General features: G+C 38.0%; 1 protein-coding gene across 2 annotated transcripts in view; it reads left to right on the forward strand.

Annotated features, from left to right (window-relative positions):
* Positions 1–26674, forward strand: part of ttc27 (tetratricopeptide repeat domain 27) — a 160840-nt gene that overhangs the window by 94584 nt on the left and 39582 nt on the right. For both annotated transcript variants that reach the window (XM_049464187.1, XM_049464188.1), the window contains exons 10-12: positions 6731–6844; positions 17109–17204; positions 23268–23390. In XM_049464187.1, coding sequence (XP_049320144.1) covers positions 6731–6844; positions 17109–17204; positions 23268–23390 — 333 coding nt within the window. The remainder of the gene's footprint in view (positions 1–6730; positions 6845–17108; positions 17205–23267; positions 23391–26674) is intronic.

The following is a 26674-nucleotide window of genomic DNA, read 5'->3' on the forward strand; positions in this document are numbered from 1 at the left end:
GCCCACCCCTATTAAACAGTATAACTAAAAATCAGCACTCCATAGAGCTGTCATTCTGTTATTAAGGTACATTAATGTTAATCTCATTGATTTGTTATAAGTTAAATTTACCTGCTCACCGCTTCAAAAACCTCCGCCTCCTCCACCTGCTTCCTGTTTGTGGGGAACGTAACTCTAAGCGCGTGGTTCACATTAAAAGTCTGCGATAAATTCCATGCTCTGCATTTTAAAATTAATTAAACGATTCCTCGAGGCACAGAAAATTAATCGATTCATTTAAATTTTAATCGAGTAACTCGAGTAATAGTTTCACCCCTACTCAGGGTTTTGCCGATTTATTAGAGTTTGGGAAAATGTATGTATAAGATACGCTTCATACATTTACATGTGGCACCAGAGGTACGAAATTAACCCAGTTAGGAAGAAGACTCGGATTTAGTTTCTCAAGGGCTTTTATGAACTGATCGTAAATGTTTTTGGGTTATTTCTATATTGAATTACTACGTTTTTACTCCATATACTGGAATGTTCATCGCTGACCTTTTGTCAGTTTGCGTGTTAAAATGCTAATATATCTGATACCATAAACACACTTTTATTAAATGAAAACCTGCACCTGCCTATTGATCTACTCTGAAAAACGCAATAGCAGAGGTCTTGAGGTTCAGATCATAAATCCTCGAGTTTGTAATCACTGGTAGCTGGCCAGTCAGTTACCTGAAGAGTTGAGTTATCTGCCAGAGCTCGCAAAATCCAGTGCCAGAACTCTGAGCTGGAGTTGAAGAACTCTGCAGTAGATAAAGCTTCTTCAGAAAACTTGGATTCTGCTTCTACTTCTGTTGTTGTTATGTGCTGCATTGTGTCCTTCGCTGCTACTCCTACACACGTGATAATAACCATACAGACAGAAGAAGACAAGAGGAAATGAATGACTTAGAAACTAAATAACTATTCCTTCTCTTCTAAAAGTACACTGGCAATGCTAAAAGTCACAGGATAGCAGTACAGTGCGTACCTGAGAGAACCGCTTTGAAAAACCCATACTTGTATATATTGTATAATAATATGTGCTTGTGCTAAACACAAAACATACTAATTCATACTTAACTGTGATAGAAAAAAAAAAACCTTCTTTGAAAGTACTTACGTTTCCCTCAGTTAAAGTCTTGCAACAGAGCATAGGTACAGATCCCTCCCTCTGAAAAAGTCTGCTGGCTAATCATGCTGTTCACTGGCTCTGGAGGTTCTCAACCAGCAGACCGAAAACTGATCTAGTAGGTTGTGTTCCTGATGGGGGTTGACGTTGATATATATGTATGTATATTGGATAAATTGAATGTATTGGAATGTTTGTGCGGGCAGACGAGATCCAAGTGGAAATATGCAGTTTATTTAAAGTAGATTTGGGTGATATTCTTCAATGATATATATATATATCTCACCTATAATCACCTGTCAACCTCCACCAGACCCTACCTACTAGATCAGTTTTTGGTCTTCTGGTTGGGAACCTTGTAACAAACACAGCATGATTAGCCAGCAGACTTTGTCTGAGGGAGGAATCTGTACCTGCTCACGTGTCAAGTCATTAGATGACGGAGATCTAAGTGTTACACATGAACGCTAATGTGTACTAAATACTCTGCATGTTTATGGTGTGGCTAGCAACAGCTTATTTCCATAAAATTGATTTCCTTGTTTTGTATAGCCCATATATATATTTTCTAAATTACTGTTTGAATTGTAATGTATTGATATAAATACTGTAGTTAGGTTATATGGAATATTTAGAAACTTTCACTGGCATTCCAAAAGTCATGGAATAGCAGTATGTAAATTGCTTTAAGAGTTAGAGGATCAGAGAATTGCATTGGAACACATACTTGTATATGTTGTGAGGTGTTATCTAGTAAAGACGTCTGGCTATAACCGACCCTCGATTCTTATCAGAAATCACGTCACACCATTTTTAATTCAGTAGACCTCACATACTTTTCCAGTGACTTCCATGGGAAATGGCAAAAGTCATGGGACACAAATACTAATCCCATGCCATTTGGTCATGTCGGTGTACATTAGAGAACTTAATGTTCTGTATCCTGTGGAAGGATTTATAGTTAATGATTGCCAGCTTCCATGAAACTGGCAGTGAAATTTAGTGTGGGCAGGTTTTTATTTTTTATAGCTTCGTGTGATTGAGTGTTCTGCCCTCAGTAAAATGTAACTCCAGTGAGGATTTTACTTCACTGACACTCCCACACGCAGTAGTGAGTTGTCCTACAAACCACAACATGGCTAATGCAAACGCAATATCGATATATTTCCTTTTTTCTGTACAAAGGGCTTGTGTTTGTTATTTGCAAAAAGGTCTGAGATCTTTAGTCTTAATCTTTAGTCTCTCCAAACCATCACTGATTGAGGAAACTTCACACTAGACCTTAAGGAGTTTGGACTGTGTGTCTGTCCACTCTTCCTCCAGACTCTGATCCCTTGGTTTCTAAATGAAATAAATTAACTGATGGTCAGTGATGGTTTGGAGAGACATGTCATCTGCTGGTGTTGGTCCACTGGGTTTTATCCTAAATTTCCTTAATAAAGTGTTTGTCTGTCTGTCTGCCTGTCTATCCGTCTGTCTGTCTGTCTGTCTGTCCTTCTATCTATCTATCTATCTATCTATCTATCTATCTATCTATCTATCTATCTATCTATCTATCTATCTATCTATCTATCTATCTATCTGTCTATCTATCTGTCTATCTGTCTATCTGTCTGTCTGTCTGTCCTTCTATCTTAAGTCTAAAGTCAGTGCAGTGTTTTCCCGTAAAATCAGCACTTCATGCTTCCCTCTGCTGGCAACTTTTTTTAAGATGCAGATTTCATTTTCCAGCAGGACTTCTATAATACATCTATATGAGTTTATAATTTATAATACAGCTATATAATATAGATAAAATAGCTCCACTAGTATGTATTTTCCATATCCTTACGTGCCCTGCACTCTCTTACTCACTCGCTCTTTGTATTTTGTGTGTGTGTGTGTGTGTGTGTGTGTAAATGCCAGTTCACTATGCAAACAGGAGTGCTTCCCTCTCTGTAAATTTGCTCCCAGGCTCATTCTAAAGACCCCTGGGTTCTTCGTCAGCTGGCTGTTTGCCAAGCTGCCTCTGCCTCAGCTTTCCCATCTATTCTGCTGACATACTGCTTTTAGCATGGCGACTTCACATTACTAATATACCTGTGACTGGTGACAAAGTAAAATACATGTTTTGTGATTCACACTTATTTCAATAACTCTGAAGCACAGCAGTGCTCTTTGGGGGGATTCAGGAGCATCTCTGTACAAACTGGGCTAAAAGCCTCGAACCCAGAAGCCGTGCTCTCTTAAGCACTCGTATGTTTATGTACATAATCTGTTTATAAATAAAGAAAAAAAGCTTAATATTGAGATGTGGGTTTTAGTTGGTATAATTTGATGAATAAAAAAGAAAACTTGAGCTTAAAACGCTTTGCTCCCTTCTTATAGCCTTCTCCTGCTATGTGGGCCTCAAGCAGTTAATTTTTTTTAGAATGCTAGGCAGCTGCTTAGAAGAACCCAGAGCTGGTGTTTTTTTAAACAAGGTTAGATGAATCTGGGTATTAATGAAGCTTTGAAATGTGCATCGCTTGGTCTTTTTTAACAATGATTGTGAAGAAATCTTAACCCTACTACATTCTGACCTTGTTGAAATTTGCACATCTCTTGCCGTTTTCATACTTTTGCAAAAGTACTTGTTTCCTTCAGTCACTCCCAAAATAATACACACAATGTCCTTACATTTTAAAGTGTGTTTATTTAACTTGGACTTGCTTAACTGTTCACAGTTATATTTATTTGACCAGGGGTGCTCAAACTTAAAAAAAAACTCACAAGCCATCAAGCCAAGCTAAACTGCTTGTTTTTTTGCACCAGGGTGGCATAAGGTCTTCCAAAAGCAGTGTGAAAGAGTGGTGGAGAGCATGCCAACACACATTAAAGCTGTGGTTAAAAAGCATGGTTATTCCACCAAATAGTGATTTCGTAACTCTTCTTGAGTATTATGCACATTCATATTGTTGTTGTTTCTATATGAGCATGTGCTTGTTTTCTTTGCATTATTTGAACTCTAAAAGCACTGCATCTTTTTTTTGTCCATTTCAGCAAATCAAGAGTGATTTAATTAAAAATTTGGGAGATGTTGTCATTAGTTTTTAGAATAAAACAACAATGTTTATTTTTTTTCAAGAGCTGTATATACTAGTGCACCTCAAAAAAGAGAAAGTCATTCCAAAAAGTTACTTTATTTCAGTAATTCAGTTCAAAATGTGAAACTCATATTATATATAGATGTAGTACACACCAGCAGATGACATGACTCTCCAAACCATCACTGATTGTGGAAACTTCACACTAGACCTCAAGCAGCTTGAACTGTGTGTTTCTCCACTCTTCCTCCAGACTCTGGATCCTTGATTTACAAAATAATTGTAAAATTTACTGATGATCAGTGATGGTTTGGAGAGCCATCTCATCTGCTGGTGTTGATCCACTGTGTTTTATAGCAAGTCTAAAGTCATTGCAGCATTTTCCCCACACAATCTTACAGCACTTTTGCATTATATTACATTACATTTGGCAGACGCTTTTGTCCAAAGCGATTTACAATAGTCAAGTACAAAAGTAATAGAAGTTAAAGGTAAAAACATGTTTAGACAGGGCCTAAAGGAGGTCGAAGGGAAATGATGGGATAGAGGAGTGTAGGAGTGTAGGAAATCATGAAGTGAAAGCACTTCATGCTTTCATTTTCCAGCAGGACTTGGCACACTGCCCACACTGCCAAAAGTACCAATTGGTCTAATATAATAATCTTAGTTTTTGAGACACTGATTTTTCAGTTATCATTTGCTGTAAGCCATAATCAATCCTGTGTGTAAAACATCTATATAATGAGTTTCTGTAATTCTTAACTGAATTACAGAAAAAAGTATAGTTTCAATGGTATTCTAATGATATTTGAGATGCACTAGTATAGTATGTTAGAATCCCAGCCCCCCCCCCCCCCCCACACACACACTCCCTCCCTAGTAAATTGATTGATTTATTTTTTATTGTATCAGTCTCGTCTTCGGTGTTGTGGTCAGAACAGATGATTTTCCAGCAACGTGTGTATGAAAGAATTCCTCAGAGCACTGTTAACTGCTGTACCTGAGCTTTTACAACCGTGATGCAGTCTGCTGATATGAACACCACCAGCTTACGACCAGGGAAAGAGCTCTGGACACACATTAAATCTAGTCAGAGTCTGTGTAGGACTATTTTTAATATAATGGTAAAGATTTCTCTTTCTGTGTGTAGCTCAGCAACATCATCACAGTCATATGAAAACGTTTCAGCACCCGTATTAATCTTAATCATTTTTAGTTCTAAATATTTGGGTGTTTGCAACAGCCATTTCAGTTTGATATATCTAATAACTGATGGACACAGTAATATTTCAGGATTGAAATGAGGTTTATTGTACTAACAGAAAATGTGCAATATGCATTAAACCAAAATTTGACCCGTGCTAATGTATGGGCACCCTTATCATTTTATTGATTTGAAGACTCCTAACTACTTTTTACTGATTTACTGAAGCACAAAATTGGTTTGGTAACCTCATTGAGCTTTGAACTTCATAGCCAGGTGTATCCAATCATGAGAAAAGGTATTTAAGGTGGCCAATTGCAAGTTGTTCTCCTATTTGAATCTCCTCTGAAGAGTGGCATCATGGGCTCATCAAAACAACTCTCAAATGATCAAAAAAACAAAGATTGTTTAACATAGTTGTTCAGGGGAAGGATACAAAAAGTTGTCTCAGAGATTTAACCTGTCAGTTTCCACTGTGAGGAACATAGTAAGGAAATGGAAGATCACAGGGACAGTTCTTGTTAAGCCCAGAAGTGGCAGGCCAAGAAAAATATCAGAAAGGCAGAGAAGAAGAATGGTGAGAACAGTCAAGGACAATCCACAGACCACCTCCAAAGAGCTGCAGCATCATCTTGCTGCAGATGCAGTCACTGTGCATCGGTCAACAATACAGCGCACTTTGCACAAGGAGAAGCTGTATGGGAGAGTGATGCGAAATAAGCCATTTCTGCAAGAATGCCACAAACAGAGTCTCCTGAGGTGTGCTTTTTGTGCTTTTGCATACCTCAGGTTACTCTGTTTGTGGCGTGCTTGCAGAAATGGCTTCTTTCACATCACTCTCCCAGGGTTTATAAATGGTTTACAATTAGTTTATTAATGGTTGCTAATTAGGTTGTATATGCCTTAATAATCAGTTATAACACATCATTAGAAAGGACAACTATATAGATGGCTGTGGGTTCACTATTTGACAAACAACAGGTCATTGTTGCCCTTTCTACGTATGTGTTATAACTGATTATTAATTATTTTTAAGGCATTTACAACCTAATTAGTAACCATTAATAAACTAATTGTAAACCATTTATAAGCCCTTTATAAAGGTAGTCTTATTTTAAAGTGGTACCACTTTTCTGATTTTTATATGATTTTGCTAATTTCAGCCAAAATTCTTGTCAGTCATCAATGACACTAAAGCATCTCTGATTTTAATCGATTGTCTGCAGTTGCCGGTTAGTGTCAGAAATTGTTGTAATTTGCTTTGTTTAAATCGCTTATTTTTTTCCTTTCTTTCCTGACTCTCAGTGCTTGCTGTCTCAGCCCAAGTTCTGGTCAGTGGAGGTGACGTCACTCTGCCTGAGGACGAAGATGGAAAGAACGAGCTCACGGAGAGTGGAGCGTGCCATGATGCAAACTCAGGTAGAGTTAAACACAGTATATACACGCATACCTACAGTTTTACAGTATTGTATATTTTTGGCCACAGCACAGCAGCCGATACTGATGTTCAGGGATTAGTTTGGGTCAGTGAAATCTTCAGATATGAAGGAATTTCAGTGCTTTATTATTTAAAAGTGAGGTACAGTAGGGTCTCATATTTCCTGATAAGATTATTTCCAGTGTGTTGATTGAGAGAAACTCTTGGGAGGAGGATTACTGTGATTTCCTGTCAGCTGATTCCTGTTTCCTTGCTTCTGTTTATGAGAGAAATACTTTTGCTCAGCTTTATCCAGCAAAAGAGCAAAAACAGAGGAAGAGGCAGGGTAATAGAAACTTGGCTAGTGAGTGCATTTTTTGAAGTACCACAGGTCAATTATTATAGTATTTTTAATGATTACATCAAAGAAAAGTCAAAATCTCTCAACGTCTTGTAAAAAAAAAATCAACTTTTTTATATTTTTGTGTTCAATAAAGCAGTGGTTTTCAAAGCACAACAAGGTGAAACAACACCAAATAAATGTTTTGAATGCATCAAAAACAGAAGATTATACAAGAAAATGCATGTGGGTACCAGGGGATGTCCGAATCGGCATGTTTTAAGAATTTTATAATTTTATTTGTAGGAGACAATGACATATTGTCACTGTTGGATAAAAACGTTACCATATTTTTCGCACCGGATTATAAGTTGCGTTATCAAGGGCACATTGAAATAAGCAAGGACATCGCCATGTTTTTTTCTTCAAAACTGTAATTCTTAAAAAAAAAAAAAAAAAAAAAGCAACTTCTTTCAAATTCAAACGAGCGCTGGATGTTAATCTACACAGATTTCTCTCCTATAAACTTTATTTTGGTGAGTAAAACACTTCCCTTTAATTACAGTAAGCTTAAATTTCCAGTATTTTGTGTAAGGGTAAGTGTCAGTGAAGTTTTTTTTAGCACTAAAAGCCAATGTATACTTCTGCGTCAAACCTACCATACGCTACGCAGTAGCTCAACGCACGCCACCCTGGAAATGTAACCACACGTCCCACGATATGGACCGTAGCAGCTGTAATTGGTCTGCTGGGCATCCATCTATCTATCTATCTATCTATCTATCTATCTATCTATCTATCTATCTATCTATCTATCTATCTATCTATCTATCTATCTATCTATCTATCTATCTATCTATCTATCTATCTATCTATCTATCTATCTATCTATCTATCTATCTATCTATCTATCTATCTATCTATCTATCTATCTATCTATCTATCTATCTATCTATCTATCTATCTATCTATCTATCTATCTATCTATCTATCTATCTATCTATCTATCTATCTATCTATCTATCTAATAAACTTACCTCTGAACAGCGAAAGAGCTAGTGCTGCGGTTAACAGCTAATGCTTATGCTTCAGCCACTTCAGTCGAGTGGCTCATGTAAATATGATTTTTTTTTTATTTTTATTACAGTTAAATAATATTACATAAATTCATATACATTCAAATATACATCCAAATTCCCATTAAAATTTAAACTTGATTATTAAAAAAAAAACATATTTGTTACGTTAATGAATTAATGAATTAAATAAAAAATAATTAACAGCTTAAGGCTTACACACCTTTTCTTGTAAAAAAAAAAAAAACTCCTCAAACTGAGGAAGCGCTCTCTGGCATCACAAACCCAATTTGACAAGTCACTCGCTAGGTGATCCCAGTCCTCTGACACCAGTTTGTTCTCTCACACTGCCAGCAGTCCCAGTGCAACAGCCCCCATCAGTCCCCCATCGCCTCAGCCCCAGAGACAGGCAGGCGAGACTGACAGCGGCTCTCGTGCTCGGCGCGCTGGAGACGAGAGAGGAGAGGAGGAGAGACAAACACAGTGAAAAGGATAAAGATTCTGTCTGTTATGTTTTAAGCTCTGCCATCACTAGCCCGACTAGCTATGATATGTTTTGACTTTTGACATTTTTGCTGGCAACTGAAGAGGCAGAGAGACGGAGGAGAGGCAGTGTCATACTAGGACTGGGTAGTGTGATCAAATATATTTTATAATGACTGAAAATGTGCTAATTTGCTTTATTTTATGCTGTATTTAGGAGTTTTAAAAGCAATATTTGTGTGTTTTGTATTTGAATGACACTTTCTGTTATGACAACACAGACATTTTTTTATCAGAGTTTATTTGAAAAGGAAAGGGAGAATTCTTAATAGTCTGAACGGTCTCTTTCCATCATTTTTTCATTCATTTAAAAAAAAAAAAAGAAAAAAAGTGCTCTGGTGATCCGGTATAATGCTGCTTTAGTCTGGCGGAGGAGTGGCGGGGGCTCATGAATATTCATATATGCAAACATTTCGTCTCTGTTAACAGCACTGCGACACCAGGACGGGCACGGACAAGATTAACAACAGCCAAAAAATGTTTTAAAATACATTTTTACACTAATAACATTTGGCGTCCCCCAAATATACTGCTTTTAATGGAGCTAAACTGCTCATAAGGTGCCGTTTAATCTGATACATTAACCAGATAATATACTGCTATGAACAAACGCTGTCTCTGCTGCTCCATGTTGTTGTTTGTTTACACACTAAGAGCGTGGTGTGTGCAGCGTTCGCTGCTCACAGCTGCGACACTCATTTAATACATCTGCGCTGCACATCCCTTTGAAAACACTTTGAAAGTGCAGCTGTAAATTTTCAGCATTCTATGTTAAAGCAGTCTCACACTGCACAGATATACACAGAATCTTCTTTTTGTAGTTACTTTCTTACTCCCACGCCAGACAGCTCTGACCAATCAGAGGAGACGATGTGCTAGCGTGATTCGTTGGTGCATATTTTGGTGCGTTTAGGTTTATGCCTGTGTGAAACCAAACCAAGGAGAGAGAGAAAATGATTCAAATAAACAAACTCATCAACTGACTCAGACCATGTAAACCAACTACAGGTGTGAAAACGCCCTTTTATACTCAGCTAATTCAGTTCTAATTCAGAAATCTCTCTAGTAAAAAAAAAAAAAGGTACCTCTATTCAATTTGTCATTAAACATACAAGTATATACTAGTATTTTAATTTACACCACTAATATAAATAGAACTGCATTTTACATTTCATTACATTCATTCATTTACATTTAAATATCCGCTACAAAAACTTAAGTTTTAAGAAGAACAAGTGCGATTAATTGCAGTTAATATAAATATTATTGTGATTTAATCTGGTTACATTTTTTAATCGATTAACACCACTACTTAAAAATTCAGTCATGTGAAGAATCACATGCTCTCCACTCTTCATTTTCTTCCTTGGGAAATTGGGAGTTTCACTGCGGTGCTTGACAGACTTCATTTCCTCTGCTTGCTCTGCTCTTTCTTCAGAGATTAAGAGCACGGTTTGGTGAAGTTGCCGAAAGGCACTATATCGAGGTCGTTTAGAGTACAGAGCCGGAAGCTGCATCAGAAAAGTTTGAATTCTTATGACGTCTTCAGAAGCACAAAGTCAGACGCGTTGTTGGGTTAAAGACATCTTTTGTAACGTTGTGATTTGGTGCGCAGCGCTTTCACCGCCTGCTATCGACTGCTTCCTTCATGTTTTTCATTTAGAACTCTAATGATGCCCTGGATGCAGTAGATTTCTCTGAACAAGAAAATTCAATTTCTTTGGTTAATCGATAATGTCGCTGAAATGGAGGCAGGCAGCTCCAGTCTGCGTTATGGATTTAAACATCTTGTGGCAAGATTAAACAAGAGACTTCAGTACATACATTGCAAGACAGCCCCCGCCCAGCCCCTCCGCATCACTCTAAGTTCAACACAAATTCAGTTTAGCCTCAGACTAATTCAATGTGTATATAAAGCATGTTTTTATTTGTCGAACGCACACACAGCTAATGCTGACCAACCTTTGCTTTTGAGCAACATACCATTTTCATCAAAGAAATCGATTGTAATATATATATTTTTTTCTCTTGTGTGTGTGTGTAGGGGAATCTGAGTCCTACCTGTTGTTTTTGTTTGTCAGCTGAGAAAGCTGCTTGTAATTTAAAATGCATTTATTGAACATATTTTATTATTGGGCTTTTATCTTTGACCCTTAGAAAATGATTAAATATTAATTAAAATTGTTACCCGTGGGTGCCGAGTGGTCCAGCAGGCTAAGCGCTGTCACTATGATTGGAAGATCGCTGGTTCAAATCCCAGTCATGCAGCTTGTCATCAGCTGCCGGAGCCCCAAGAGAGCACAATTGACCTTGCCCTCTCTCTGGGTGGATAGATGGCGCTCTTTCCCCTCATCACTTCAAAGGGTGATGTTGATCAGCACAAGGCGTCTGTGAGCTGATGTATCGGAATCGAGTCGCTGCGCTTTCCTCCGAGCATTAGCGCCGTGATGCTGTTTGGCAGTGCTGCATCAGCAGCAGTTGGATAAGAGGCGGAGTCTGACTTCACATGTATTGGAGGAGGCTAATGTGCTAGTCTTCACCTTCCTTGTGTTGTGGCATCACAAGTGATGGGGGATAAACAGATGAATGGGTGGGACAATTGGTCACATAAATTGGGAAGAAAATGGGTAGAAAATTAGAATTAAAATAGATAAAAATAGTATTTTTATGTTTTATACAGATAAAACACTGAACAAAGGCGCTAAAGCTTACATTGTGTCTACAGGACATTGAGAACATATCATCATGCTAATTTTATTTTTACCCAGTTTTATGAAGTTAATATGAAATAAAATAGTATATCAATCAAATCGTTAAACATTAAATGGGGTTAAATTGACTCCAATGATAATAAAAGAATAAAACAAAACAGTTGTGGGAAAAATGTAGATGATTGTTACGTATTATAAAGTAGAATTAGTATAAAGTTTTTACGAGACCTCTGTTTTGACCTTGGGTCCTTTAAACATGATGATTTTCATTTCGATGATCGACGATTATTTTATCAATTAGTCGATTAGTTTTGCCATGTCCTCCATCTCTAAAAGTAATAGAAACAGCTGATCATGAGATTTAAAAGGCATTTAAATGTCTAGATGTTGTTTAAACGTGGAAAGTGCTGATATTTAGTGAGTAAATATATATGCTGTTGTGTTTGGGCACTTTTGAAGAAACAGATTAACTTTAAGTATAAACTGTGTGAGTGAGACATTTACCCATCTTGCATTCTGAATATGTCCCCAGCACTTTGTGTAATGCAGTACTGTTACAAATTAACGATAAGTCGACAATAAAATTTGTAGTTGACAAATTTAAACAATCGACATTGTCGATTATATCGACTAATTGTTGCAGCCCTAGCATGTATTTATCTTTTTCTACTGTAGCAACATGTCCTGTACTCTGACCTGCCTGAACTCCTGCTGTCTTAATTCTGTGTCTTGAACTGGAGTGTAATTTTTAGGTTGTGTTTGTTTTATTAAGATATAATTTGGTTGTGATAATGCAGTGTATACCTACTACAACTACATCAGTCTTTTGTTTGTTTTAGTGGAGCAGCTCCTAAACTAGGATTTATATTCCCCACCCACTCAGTTAAATTAGCATTTGTGTATTACCGGTTTCTACTAGCAGTGAAAAAGCAAAATAAGTAATTAGTTCTCTTCAGGCAGCCCACAAATGAGCTTAGCTTTCCTCCAAAGAAACTGATTGCATCAAGTCAATCGGAAATTTCATTTCCACACAAGTTTCTCATTGAGCTGCCACTTATCTTCATCCCTCCACAGACTAAATTAAACCACAGCACGTTCTTCTGTAAAGCCTATTAATGTGGTTGTACATAGGAGCTCAGGTTTTGTCATTTTTCTAACGTAATGTGTTTAAGTTAGGGTTACATTACAAAGGCTTTGCCTGCATTGTCCAATTATTGTTTTAATAAATAGGAATTGGTTTTATACAAGCTTTTTTTTTCCCTATAAAATAATAAATGTGAACAGATCTAAATATAAATGTTTGATTCAGGTTTATAACACTGTCTAGTGATCAGCATATAGGCTAACAAAAGCAAACTTTTCTATTTAAATGATATATTAATATTTTCAAAACCCACCAGAGACCCCAACAATCTCAGCAACCTTCCTCCACACTGTGTTACATTGATCAGAGCAGGGATTGATCATAAAGGACAGGGAAGCCTGAAATCACAATGATTAGCTTTTCTTCCATGCTTCTCTGGAACGTTTAAAAGCGTAACTAAAAAAATTCATACGCTGCGCTGAGGACACGTATCAGGCAAACACCTGCTCTCTGATTGGTTAGATGCATCGTGTTGGAAGGTTTCATTTGCGTAAAGTTAACCTCTGCTCAACTTTTAATTGCATCACATTCTACAGACGCGACGCCTCGGACCCACGATGCACTGCGTGACTGCATCTGACAGAGCCAATGTTTCTTTTCATTAAAAATGAACAGGATACATCGCTGTGCGTTGACACGACAGAGCATTGTGAATTCAGAGTAAGGTGCTTTCATTGTGATCAGGAGATGGCTGGTTTGAATCCTGGTTATGCAGCTCGCCATCACCAGCCAGAGTCTGAGAGAGCACAATTTGCAATGCTCCCTCTGCGCACTCTAGGTAATGTTGGTCAGCACAGGCGTGTGTAAGCTGAGTTGCTGCGCTTTCCCCCGAGTGTGCAGTGATGCTACGTGCGTCCGTCAAATAAGGTAAAACAGCGTCATGTCGCAAAACCACATTATGAAGCGTTTTTTGCGAAGATTACTTTATTATCACTTATATAAACAGAGTTTATGCAAAGTGACCACGCCAATACATTTTATCATAGCCTACTTTATATATTTGCATGAATATTTGATGAAATTACTGTAAAAACGATAGGGACGATAGAAGGCAAGTGGAACGATAAACACTTTTCTATCGTCCTCACGATATTTATCGTCATATCATACAGCACTAATATCACTAATGTACATAACTAAAAATACTATGCACACAAATACAGAATACTTACTGTATTTATGATCAGCGCACAGTTCCGTTGGTTCTGTTTGCAGGTCTGTAGTATTTTTATTTTAACCCCAGTGATAGTATAGTGCAGTATAGAGGAGAGTATGCACCTGTGCAACTGTCCTAATATCAGGGTTCGTACGGTCATGAAAAAAACTGGAAAAGTAATGAAATTTGAAAGTAGTCATTTCCAGGCCTGGGTAAGTTTTGGGAAAACTACATCAGCTCAGAGTTACTACAAAATAGAGCTCTCAGGATCTGACACACATTTTATTATTACAGATTGTGTGTCAGCATTTTTGTCATTCATTGTAGACCTACTATAATCAGTTTTGATCATAGTTTTAGTTGATTTTTGGTTTATTGTCCATTTCGGCGTGATGTTTTAAAAATCATACGGTCATGAAAATTCGCCTTGAAGGCACGGAAAAGTCATGAAAAAATCATGGAAATTTATTGGTTAAAAAGTGTATGAACCCTGTGATATTTACTTTTTTTTTTTTTTTGAAGAGGAAATGCGGACTCGGCTGCTTGACGAGTGGCCTCAGAATGAAATGGAAAGTGGATATAAACGCTGATTCATATATGAAGTCTCTCAGCATCAGATAGAGCAGAGTTGTCAGCTTTATAGCTCACGCTGCTGTAGCCAGCTGTAACCCATGCTGACGGTTTGTAAAGTGTAGCCGACATGTTTGTGACAGTGGAATCTCGGTGTGCAGGTGCAGCAGAGGAGGAGGAGGTCTGCATTTCTCTGAGCTGATGACATTCTTGTTAGTTATTGGACCGATAACACGTTAACACATGTTCACATTGCCTATTTCTGTGCTCTTGCCTGATGGGCATGTGCGGTGTGATTATTTCCATTTCTCAGAATAGAGGGAACGAGTGTCAGCTTTTCACTAAAGCTTACTGTATTCCTGAACAGACAGACAAGCAGGCAGGCCAGAGCATGCAAGAAAAGCATGCGCACACACATCATCAGCATATATGTGTATGCAGATGTGCTGTAGTGTCTCCCTCCCTGTGTGCCTGATGGTCTATTCATGAGGGTGCACTTCAGCATGAAGTAACAGGAGTGTCCTCATTTCTCTTCTTGAAGGAAAGCTATTTTCCAGCCTGTGTTGACGAGCCTTAATGCCTTATTTGTTTTGTTGGCGCCTCAGTAGGATTATTTTAGACCTACGTGTGTTTTTTTTTATTTTGTTTTTTTTCTTTCTTTCTTTCATAACCTGCAGCTTCCAAATTGGAAAATACATTGATCATTAGGCTGTCTGCATTTTATGGAAACTTGGCTGAGAACATGACAAGACTTGGATGTTATTTAGAAGCCAGCATCTGTAAAATGTTTGCATAGATTGTATTTTACACTTGAAAAAAAAAATACTTATCACTCTCCGGGATTTCCACAGGTCCTTAAAAAGGCTCTAAAATGTCTTAAATTTAAATCCAGGTATTTAAGGTCTTACAATGTCTGTAATTTTTTTTATTTATTTTATTAAATTTGCTGTAGGTATTACATTTTCAGATGGTGTGTTTAATGCCAGAGGGAAAGCACACGCTAATTTTAGCGGTGATTTAGCTAATGATACCAGGGAGAGAAGTAAGGTAAACAGAGAGCTAGCTAACATAAGCGGCGAGCTAGCTAGCATACTGAGGATAGCACTGAGTTAGCTATGTTATGGGGAATGAACTAAGGTTAGCAGAGAGCTAGCTAACATTATCACGAGCTAGCTTACATTACAAGGGAAAGAACTAAGTTTAGCAGAGAGCTAGCTAACATTCGCGGCAAGCCAGCTAACTTTACTAGGGAAAGAACTAAGGTTAGCAGAGAGGTAGCTAACTTTAGGGGCAAGCTAAGTAATGTTATCATGAAAAGAACTTAGGTTAGCGGAGAGCTAGCTAACATTACTGGGGAAAAAACTAAGGTAAGCAAAGAGCTAACATTAGTGACGAGCTAGCTAAGTTTAGCGGGGCAGTAGCTAACATTACCAGGTAGAGAACCAAGGTTAACGGAGAGCTAGCTAACATTAATGACGAATTAGCTAACATGCTAGTATACTAACCTTAGCGGTGAGCTAGCTAACATGAGAAGTCTTGACTAAGACTATAATAAATAAATAATTTTAGGCAGCATTTTACAACTGCAGTTCTCAAACGTTTCAGTTGTAGATCCCACCCTGCCTGGGGTCAAAACTACAATCTGCACACTTTATACAATTGTTTTTGTGGGTTTTTATGTTATCAGGCACCACTTTTAAAGATATGGCCAAATCAGATAATGATGAATAGACACTGATAATATAATTTACTATATATAATTATTATTATTAGTAGTAATAATAGTAATAGACTAGCAATGGTGTTCATACTAGTATTAGTATTATAAACATCATTAATACAAATGAATTAATTTAGTCTTTTTTTCTTAATCTGAACAACATGCTTTCACTGTGTTCTTTTAAGTGTTCTTTATTTTTTCTTTATGGTTACTACATGTAATTTAATGTTTTTTTTTTATGTAATGCAACTTACATATGTTATGTTGGTTCTGTTCTGCATCACAATAAAACAAAATTGAAAACAATGATAACAAATGGAAAACATTAAGTTTTGATTTCCATTACAATATATTATTTTCTTCCATTGAAATCATCTTAAATTATATTTATTGAGGTTTTAAAAAGCACTGAATTTGACTTTTAAAATGACGTAAGAATCCTGTTATCAAGTTTCACAAGTTATTCTGTCCCATTCTCCCTGCAAACAAGTGTCTTAAGGTGTGCAACAGTAGGTGGTCTTGTTTATCGCATTTTTATTTTTTAAATTCTTCATTCATTGTTGGGGACCGTTCAGGACCTCAAGCAGGAAGACAGGCAGGCCAGTACTTGTAGCCTCTTTTTCCTGGCTCTATATATTAGGTTTATATGCTCTGCAATCAAATGAACTTCACTGTAAAAGAAGATAAATAAAAATGAAGGTGTCATTCTGACTTAACCATGATTGATTGGTAGATCACAGACCCCTGCTGCAGACTTTTAGTTCTGTTTGTGTTTTCAGCAGTTTGAGTCGGGTTGTCAAGGAGAGTTTAGACTTCATGCACTTGCTTGGTCAATGAAAACCAATGGCACAATTCAAATCACAGTTGGAAATGGAAAGCTTCAGATCTGACCTATGGTCTCCTAGTGGAGAAAACAATGGTCTTATAAATGCTGCTTTGAAGAACCAGTATAATATCACTGTCCCAAGAGAGCTGTATAATTTTACATTTCTTATTTGTCTTTCAGACACTGGTTGATTTTTTCACGGAGACGAGCTGTCCAGTGTTGGAGAGACTGAAGATGTTCTACAGCTGCCGGGCACCTCCACATTGGGAAATACAGGTACAAATCATTTCATACGGGTTTTAATAATGCTGAGAAATATTTGTAATATCAATCAACCCTTATTTTCACTCGGGGGGAAAAAACATTAAGGGTTACCCTCATTTACAATGTTGCCGAACCTTTATAACATCAAAGGGATTGAACACATTTAATAATAATTTAGAAATAATAAGAAATAAAATAGTAAAAAAAATAAGTACTCATTTTAAATCAACATTTTATAAAAAGTGTAATAAAGAAAATTCTAAAATACCTTAAAAATAAGCAAATTTGACACACAAAAAGTATTTTTTTTTACTAGTAAATAGATAATAGTAAAAGTAAAGTAAAATGTAAATGTAAAAAAAAAAATTTAAATGATAAGTGATTAAATTAATAATAGAACTAAGAACAAGAATGAAAATATAAAACATTAAAATGAAATAAAAAATTAAAAGTAATAAATAAACAAAAAAACAAAAAAAGAATAAATTATGAAAAAAATAAGAAAAAAAAATCTATTAATAAAATAAGAAAAAAGGATAAACTAATAAAAAAGTAATTTAAAACACAGGCTAATAAAAATTAAAGACACATTATGCAATGTTTTTCAGTTAATTCATGTGTTTCATACTGTTTTAGATGATTATTAGATGGTAAATTGCAGAGTTGCCCTCAGACTCCGCCCATCAGCTCAAACTCTAAGGCATCGTGATAGTCAGTCTTGCCTTGTGGTGGCAAATATTATGGACATGCCCCCAGCAGAGATAATAGCTGTAGACATATAGATTCATCATGAAGGAGCAGAGAGAGGCGAGTCTCACACAGGTGAACTTCAACCAAGCTAAATTTTCTGAATGATCAGAGATAAAAGACCTTGGGATGATTTATCTCATGTTTGTGCTTTCACTATGGTGTAGTCATTATTAGTAAAGGTGTTTGTTCCGCTGTTTTTATGGATGTGGTCGGTCTTTTGATGATGATGAGCTAGTGAGGATGTTCATTTATCTGGTCCGTTAGATTAGTAAGCTTGCTGGCTAAACAGTGTTGTTTGGGTAATAGCTAGGCTAGATAACAGCCTCTCCATCGCTTGTTACTTGGCAAACTTGCTTCATAAGTGAAGTTCAGTGCAGGTATATGTATGTACTTTATATTACTAAATTGCCAGTTATTTGGGTTGATTTGGTTTAAAGCGAGTTTTCCGATGAGCTGCATAAATCAGAAACTGGTAAGTTACAAGAAATAGTAGCATTTGCCAGCCAGAACAACTCAGTGTTTATACGCTGCGGAGGAACAGCAGCAAGACAGTGAAAATTTTCTCCAGGCCTGTAGGGGGAGCCTCATAAGAAAACCAACAAAAAGTAGCATAGTGTGCTTTTATAAAGCTTTATTTGAGCTTTATTTAAGAATAACAGTATGCATAAACAAACAGTATCTTTCCAATAGTGTGATTTTGTATAAAATAAACACAGTAAATGAATGTAACATATACCATATTTTTCTAACTATAAGGCACACTTAAAACTTTTTTAAAAATTACAGCGTTTAGGGGTCAATTTTCACAAAAGTTTCTCTATTAATAAGGCTGGGGGCAGCAGCATTAGCATTAGCTGCTAACCGCAGCGTTTAGCATTAGCTAAATTAAAAAAAAAAGAGAAACTTCACTGAAAATTCATCCTTAGACAAAATATTGTGAATCTAATCTTACTTTAAATAAACTGAAGCACTTTACTTCAGGTGAGAAATCTGTGTAGATCAACATCCAGCACTCGTTTGACTTGTTTTTTAAGAAATTTTTAAGAAATACAGATTTGTTTACTAAGGTGCTTCCTGCAGTTTCGCCATTAGAAGGAAAACATGGCGACACCCTTGCTCACTTCAATTTAGGCATCCTAACTAGTGTTGCGTAATGCACCTTATACTCCGGTGCGCCTTATATATGAAAATAGTCAAGTAGTTTTATTGTCAATACTGCATATGTACAGGACATACAGAGAATTGAAATTACGTTACTCACCTTCCCAATTTTACAGCAAGTACAGATAATAGATATAATAAAAGAGAGAATGGGAGACACTATGGGTGCAATACAGCAGGGACACAAATAGACATACATGAGACAAAAACAAGGTGCAGTAGTGTGGGGGAGAAATAGATATATAAATATAAGTAAAAAAAAAGAAATAGATATATAATATAAAATAAAAATAGACCAGAAAACAGACATTCATTCATTGCAAACACTTGACCACTTAACGCCTGACCATAGGAAACATGTGGGATACCATATCAACATCTCAACACAACGAGAACCTAGTAACCACTTCTTAGCACCTGGAGTAATATTTAAACCACCTTGCAACCATTTCACAGTACTAAAGCAACCACCTACCAACACCATCAGAACCATCTAATAAACCACTTAGCAGTCTCAAAGTAACTGCTTTGAAGTGAAGCTCACTTAAGCTGTGCAATCATACTGAGTTTCTTTCAGAAAATGCATTTTTCTAGCTATTAATATTATGCTGACCAGAATCATGTGCACTAGGTGGAACTAGTACGAACCTTACTGCGAACGATTCAGTTTCTGAACTATGGGGTCACATCAATGTCAAAAGTCGAGGGCACAAAAATACAAGGTGAAAAAAATTAACCAGCGTCTTTTGAAATTGTGAGTGTGTAAATTAACTTCGTGAGCACAAATGTGAAACTAGCAAGCAAAAAAAAGTAAATCGTGTGCACGCTGAAGAAAATGTTGCTCTCGAGCTTCATTTTTCTCCTCTCGGATGTTTTTTTCCTCGCGTGCTGTGTGAGCTACCTGCAGCAGCAGTTTGTGTTTGACTGAATGTTTTGCGCTCGAGTTTTAAAACCACCCCTTTCAAAACTCGGAACGCAAAACACTCAGTCAAGGAGAAACTGCCGCTGCAGGTATTTCACACAGCGCGAGAGGAAAAAAAGCACCTGAGAGGAGAAAAATGAAGCTTGAGAGCAACAGTTTCTTCAGCGCACACAATTCCCTTTTTGTTTCACATTAGTGCTCATGAGAAGTTAATTTACACACTCACAATTTTAAAACACGCTGGTAAATTTTTTTCACCTGGTATTTTTGCGCCCCCAACTTGTATTTTTGCACCCTCGACTTTCGACAATGATGTGCCGACATACTGGACCAGGCCTGGACGAACAAGCAGCTGGTGGGACAAATTTGAAAATGAAGTAGCTGTTGCTGTAGCTGTGGAGTGGCGAGAAAACTTCAGAATGTCTAGAGAATCCGATGTTCATTTCAATGTTGTTTTTGAGCTGTATGGAGTTTCTGTGTGGACGGGGATATTTTTGAAAAAGCTGTTTGTGTGGACAAATATATATATATATATATATATTTTAAATGGAGACAAAATGTTTTTTTTTTTAAATATCCAGATTCGTGTGGATGGTGCCTAAGAATCAACAGTTTCCCCCACCCCTATTGTAGGGTATATTTAGACTACAGCATAGATTTGAAGATTGAGTGTTAGTAGTCTGAACACTGAGGTCAGGGTGAAGGTTGCTGGTGTCGGCTTCAAATATTCCCCCCTCTCTTAGGGAAGCTTGTTGATCCACAGGCGTGGATGTGTGTGTTTGTTGGCGAGGCTCTGAGGAAATGCAGCAGGAGAATCTGATGATTGCTGCTGTTCACTGGAACAGATTGTAGAAGGAGATTGTAGATTATGTAGCAGCAAGAAGCTAAAAGGCTTGGCCTCACTTGAGAGAGAAAAGGGAGCAAAAGTGATAAAGCAAGATGCAGTGAGATGGAGAGTGGGAGGAAGAGAAAAGATAGAAAGAGAGAGATAGGGAGAGGGGAGGTATGGGGAAGGATGGATAAAAGGAGGAATGGGGAGATCAGTTCAGCAGATGACATTGCCTAGGCTCCATGTAATAACGGCGAACAGCAATAAAGCTGGAATTGAAGGCGCCCCTATTGCTGCCTGGGGAATTGAGCAGCCGCGGGCGAAAGGGAGACGAGGGCTGCATGTAACGAGTGTGTGTGTGTGTGTGTGTGTGTGTGTGTGTGTGCTCGTACCAAGCAGGTGGAGGAGAAAGGTTGGAGGGCAGAAATGTTTTAAGATGGAAAAAGATTTGAGATATTGTTGGATTTGCTTACAGAATGAATCATTTTGCCATAAATATGATAAAATGTGGCGTTAGCTTTGGCAAGTCTGCAGGGGAGTGTGGGGTAAGGGGGGCTGGGGGTAGGAGAAGGGGGGAACGCGGGGGAATGAAAAGACTGATAAGATGCGCAAACGGGACCATAGGGAAACACTGCTCTCCTCTTTTCTCTCCCAGTCTCGTCCTCTGTGTGCGTATTTGCCATTTGCATCACGTTCCCGCGTGTCCCCGCTCGCACGCAGACGATGACGCCAGTGAATAAATTTCAGATATATGGATTTATGGCTACCCATAATGCTCGGGCAACGTGATATGCCACTCAAGGTGAGGAGGAGACCGGTCTCACAGGATTCCGAGATTAAAGAGATATCTAATGGAATTTGGCCAGCGTGCACTCCGACAGAGTGGACGTAAAAAAAAAATATTAAAAAAAAAACTGATGTTTTTGTAATGTATAAGTAATCAGACTGCGCACATTCAATATGATTAGTGTCAGATTGAGCCCTGTGTCTCTTACGGTACAAGAGCATTTTGAAGGTGAAGCAGCTGTAAAAGACCCAAACAATGTATTAGCAAGATCCTGCTGATGTGATTATGTATTAGGGTACAGAGATTACGACTCAGACATTTTTAGAACACCCCTGTTTTGTTTAGTAGTGAAGTAGCTGCTTCTTTAATTTCTCATCTTATTACTGACTTTTTTTTTACTGCATTTCACTGCTGAAACTTAGAGGTGCTTTCACACCTGAAAGTCCGGACTGTGGTCCGAACCAAGGTTCATGTGTTGCTACATTGTATATATTTGGTCCGCCTATTTTTGTTTTCACACTGCAGTTTAGGGAGCGCACCAAAGACCTTTGTGTGATACTCCTACATCCTTTCATCATCACTTACGTATCGATGCGTTTTCCTTAACTTGACGCTGATTGGTTTTAGAAGGACATGCGTCTGACGTTGGCGTGTTGACAATTCAGCGGGTGGTTCATTCGGTGGAAAGCTTTTCCAGAATAAGGATAAAATGAATGAACAGATTCATTTCGTCTCCATAGTAGTGCTGCTGCTATTGTGTTTTTTATACCAGCAGGAGCAGCAACTTCAGGCACAGTACTCTAGGTTAGTTCAAATTTTGGCAAACGAACGTGCTCGTCCTGAAGCAACTGTATCCACGGCTCATTTTTCCTGCTTTTCCGGTTATTTTTCTTCTTCTGCTGCCGTTGTTGAGGAACGCCTGCTCAGCTTCCTGTAATTGGTCTGAAAGTTCGAACCATCCAGAAAAGCGCTTTCACACTGCAGGCGAAACGGACCATGGTTCAGAAGATCCAGACCAAGACGACCTCTCTTGGTTGGACCAAAATCTGGTCCTCTGGTCCGGACCGTGGTTCGCAGCCCCTTTCACACCTGCAACTTTGGTTCGGACCAAACTGAAAAGTCCGAAAGTCCGGACCAAACGAGGCAGGAGTGAAAGCACCCTTAGACATACGTAAAAAGGGCAACAATATAGATGGCTGTGGGTTCACTATTTGGCAAACAACAGGTCATTTATGCCCTTTCTACGTATGTGTTATAACTGATTATTAATGCTTTTTAAGGCATTTACAACCTAATTAGTAACCATTAATAAATTAATTGTAAACATTTATAAACCCTTTATAAAGGTAGTCTTATTTTAAGTGGTACCGCCCTTTTCTTTGCAATAGCTTCTGTAGTTACACCTCCCTTTTCAACCAAAACTGTGGCACAGATGAGATATACATCTCATCTCTACTTACACACAAATATAAATTCAGATAGGGGCAGACACCTTTCACAGCACTGTATATGTGTATAATCGAATGGGTTTTAAACTAAACTGTCAGCTTCATATTCATATGCTGGTGTTACACACATGTTGATGCTTCCTCCACTCTCTCCCTCTTTTCTCCACCTCCACCCCAGAGGCAGTTAGCGAGTCTACTGACAGATCTGGGTCTGACCAGCTCTGCTCTGCTGATCTACGAGAGACTGGAGCTCTGGGAGGACGCCGTCATCTGCCTGGAGCGATTGGGCCAACATGGCAAGGTGCGCACATCCCCCTGCAGACACACACACACATGCATATTTTTTTGGGAATGTTTCCTAAAAAAAAAAAAAAAAATCAACACATCCAACAACAAACTGGAGTTAGCAGAAGTTAGAGACAGCCTACTCATTTAAATAAACCCGCCCCTGAGGGCTGCCTTCACAGAGCTCACGCAGTCTATGGTCCCACCCATACAGTCATTGGCTAGGTGTAACGCAGCCCTTTTACAATAACCACACCTTTTTTAATAGAGCTGAATAACCTTCTAAAAAACTAATTCTGTGGGGATATAAAAATTTGACAATATAAACAGAGGTTACACTAGCTGTTGCATTTAAATAATGGAGGTAGAATTACAGTATATTGGAAAAAAAATTAATTGAAAGTTGTTTTGTTTTGCCATCGAAACCTATGGGGATGGGTGGGGTTACACAGCTTTCTGAAACCGAACAGCTGGGGGCGCCCGACCTGTGGTGGCTTCACTTTCGAGAGCCCATGCTCTGTCCAGCTATACACAGTCTATGATTAGAACAGACAATTTTACTCTCTGATGAGGGTAGACAGCACCATCTATCTACCAACAAAAGAGAGAGCATGGCCAACTGTGCTCTCTCTGACTCTGACTGCTGATGCCAACAGGAGGATCCATGATTCTAACCGGCGAGCCTCGGATCATAAGTTATCCTAGTAAAAAGTGAGAATTGGTAATGTCTTAGTGCTCCCAGGTCCTGCACCTGGCACAGTTGTACTAGATGTTAGCTTGCAGTTTACTACTGAGCTTCTCGGGCACACCATGACCCAACCCACTTCTACATCTGCCCAGACTGACAGACTGGCACCAGTCTCACTCTCTTTTTCACAGCTTTGTTATGCAGGTGTGTGTGTGTGTGTGTGTGTGTGTGTGTGTGTGTGTGTGTGTCTCTGTGTGTGTGTGTGTCTGTGTGTGTGTGTGTGTGTGTGTGTGTGTGTGTGTGTGTGTGTGCGCGCGCGTGCCTAATGGTGTTATGATGTCAGCTGCCTTTATGAATCAGGCATGTGATTCTTTTATGTGATGTAATGGGGCAGCAGTGACATCAGAGGGCTGACCTCGTCCTGTAGTGTTTTTCATCTGTCTTGCTTACTTCCATCAAGTGTGTGTGTGTGTGTGTGTGTGTGTGTGTGTCGGTGTGTGCATGATGGGAATTGTGAATCAGTTGCAGTCACTATAGTGACAGCCTCAGAGCTCATGCAAACAATCCCACATACACACTCCAGTATGCATCTGCATGCTTTAGGTTGCACATATTGCTGACACAGATGTGCAAAAGTGCACACACAGAGCTGTACTTGTCTTTAGCCGAGAAGCATTGCCAATAGAATACAGCTCTGGAAAAAATAAGAGACCACTTCAGTTTCTGAATCAGTTTCTCTGATTTTGCTACTTATAGGTATTAGTTTGAGTAAAATGAACATTTGTTGTTTTATTCTATAAACTACGGACAACATTCTCTCAAATTCCAAATAAAAATATTGTCATTTAGAGCATTTTTCTGCAGAAACAGAAAAATGGCTGAAATAACAAAAATAATTTTCAGATCAAAGAATACAAGTTTATAGTCATAAAGTTTTATGAGTTTAGAAATCAATATTTGTTGGAATAACCCTGGTTTTTAATCCAGTTTTCATGCATCTTGGCATGTTCTCCTCCACCAGTCTTACCCACTGCTTTTAGGTAACTTTATGCCTTTACTTCTGGTGTAAAAATTTCAAGCAGTTCAGCTTGGTTTGACGGCTTGTGATCATCCATCTTCCTCTTGATTATATTCATCATTTTTAAGTGGTCTCTTATTTTTTTCAGAGATGTATAAAAAAATGCCTCATTCAAATAAATAATATGAATAGCTTTTAAAGATTTTGTACAGTACTATACATGCACAAATACAGTAATCCTCAATACGCACTATAACACACTGCTCCTGCTCTTGTCTCTCTGTTTCCTGGGAGCTGTTTCGCAGCCTTATCGCATTACAGGAGCACTTTGTGCTTCAATCTGATTACAGACGTGCAATCAGGTCAATAGAGAAAAGCTCTTACTCTGAACTGAAGGCTTCAGCACGGCTGTGAACTCAAATATGAACTCTTGAGCGCAGCTCTGCTGTTGTTCAGCCTGCAGCGTCTAGACTGTATCTGGATATCTCTTTCCTGCCTCCATCCTTCTCACTCTCTCTTTCTCGCACTCTTTTACCCTGATCCTCTCTTTATCTCTTTATTTCTCTCCTTCTGCTAATACCCATATGAATGAATTGACCCTAAGGAAGAGAGTGTCTGACTTGGAAAAGGACAGAGAAAGTCAAATGCTCAGTTGGAATGAAATGAAATGAAATGATATAAACAAGATAGTAAGAAATAAATGAGCGAAAGAGAGAAAGAAAAAGGTTAGAACAAAAGAAAAGGGTAAAGTTAAAGACATAAGCAGCTTCAGTCTCCTCTGTTCTCTCCCCCAGAGTCACGTCCTCAGTGATGTGTCAGAGTTGAACTTTTCGGCGCAGGAGTTTGGTAGAGAAAAGTCCTTTCCATTATGCATTAGGCCGGTCTGGCTTGGGTCGGTAGGCTGCATGTAAATTTGTCAAGCGCGAAAGGACCACAGCAGGGCGGCCAAAAGGCTGAAGCAAAGCAGAGGAGCTAGTGTGAAAGCAGCCAGAGAAAAGTGAGCAGTTAATTATGCACAGGCTTGTAGGACCTTGCCGAGCAGACACTGAGCTCATTTGGAAAGTAGCTTTATGGCGAATTGGGTGTTTTCTGAGAAACAAAGCAGATTGGAGTTGTAGTTATGTGGCTATTCATTGATTTAACTTGATGGATTATTGAAAAACTGACCACATTCCTTTTATACTGTACAGATTCTGAGGTAATACTCTTATACTGTAAATATTTTGAGGTAATACTCTTGTACTGATAAATATTCTGAAGTAATACTCTTATACTGTAAATATTCTGAGGTAATACTCTTATACTGTAAATATTCTGAGGTAATACTCTTATACTGTAAATATTCTGAGGTAATACTCTTATACTGTAAATATTCTGAGGTAATACTCTTATACTGTAAATATTCTGAGGTAATACTCTTATACTGTACATATTCTGAAGTAATACTCGTATACTGTAAATATTCTGAGGTAAAACCCTTACACTGATAAATATTCTGAGGTAATACTCTTATATTGTAAATATTCTGAGGTAATACTCTTATACTGTAAATATTCTGAGGTAATACTCTTATACTGATACATATTCTGAGGTA

Source organism: Astyanax mexicanus, chromosome 14 (assembly GCF_023375975.1).
Source record: "Astyanax mexicanus isolate ESR-SI-001 chromosome 14, AstMex3_surface, whole genome shotgun sequence".
NCBI lineage: Eukaryota > Metazoa > Chordata > Actinopteri > Characiformes > Acestrorhamphidae > Astyanax > Astyanax mexicanus.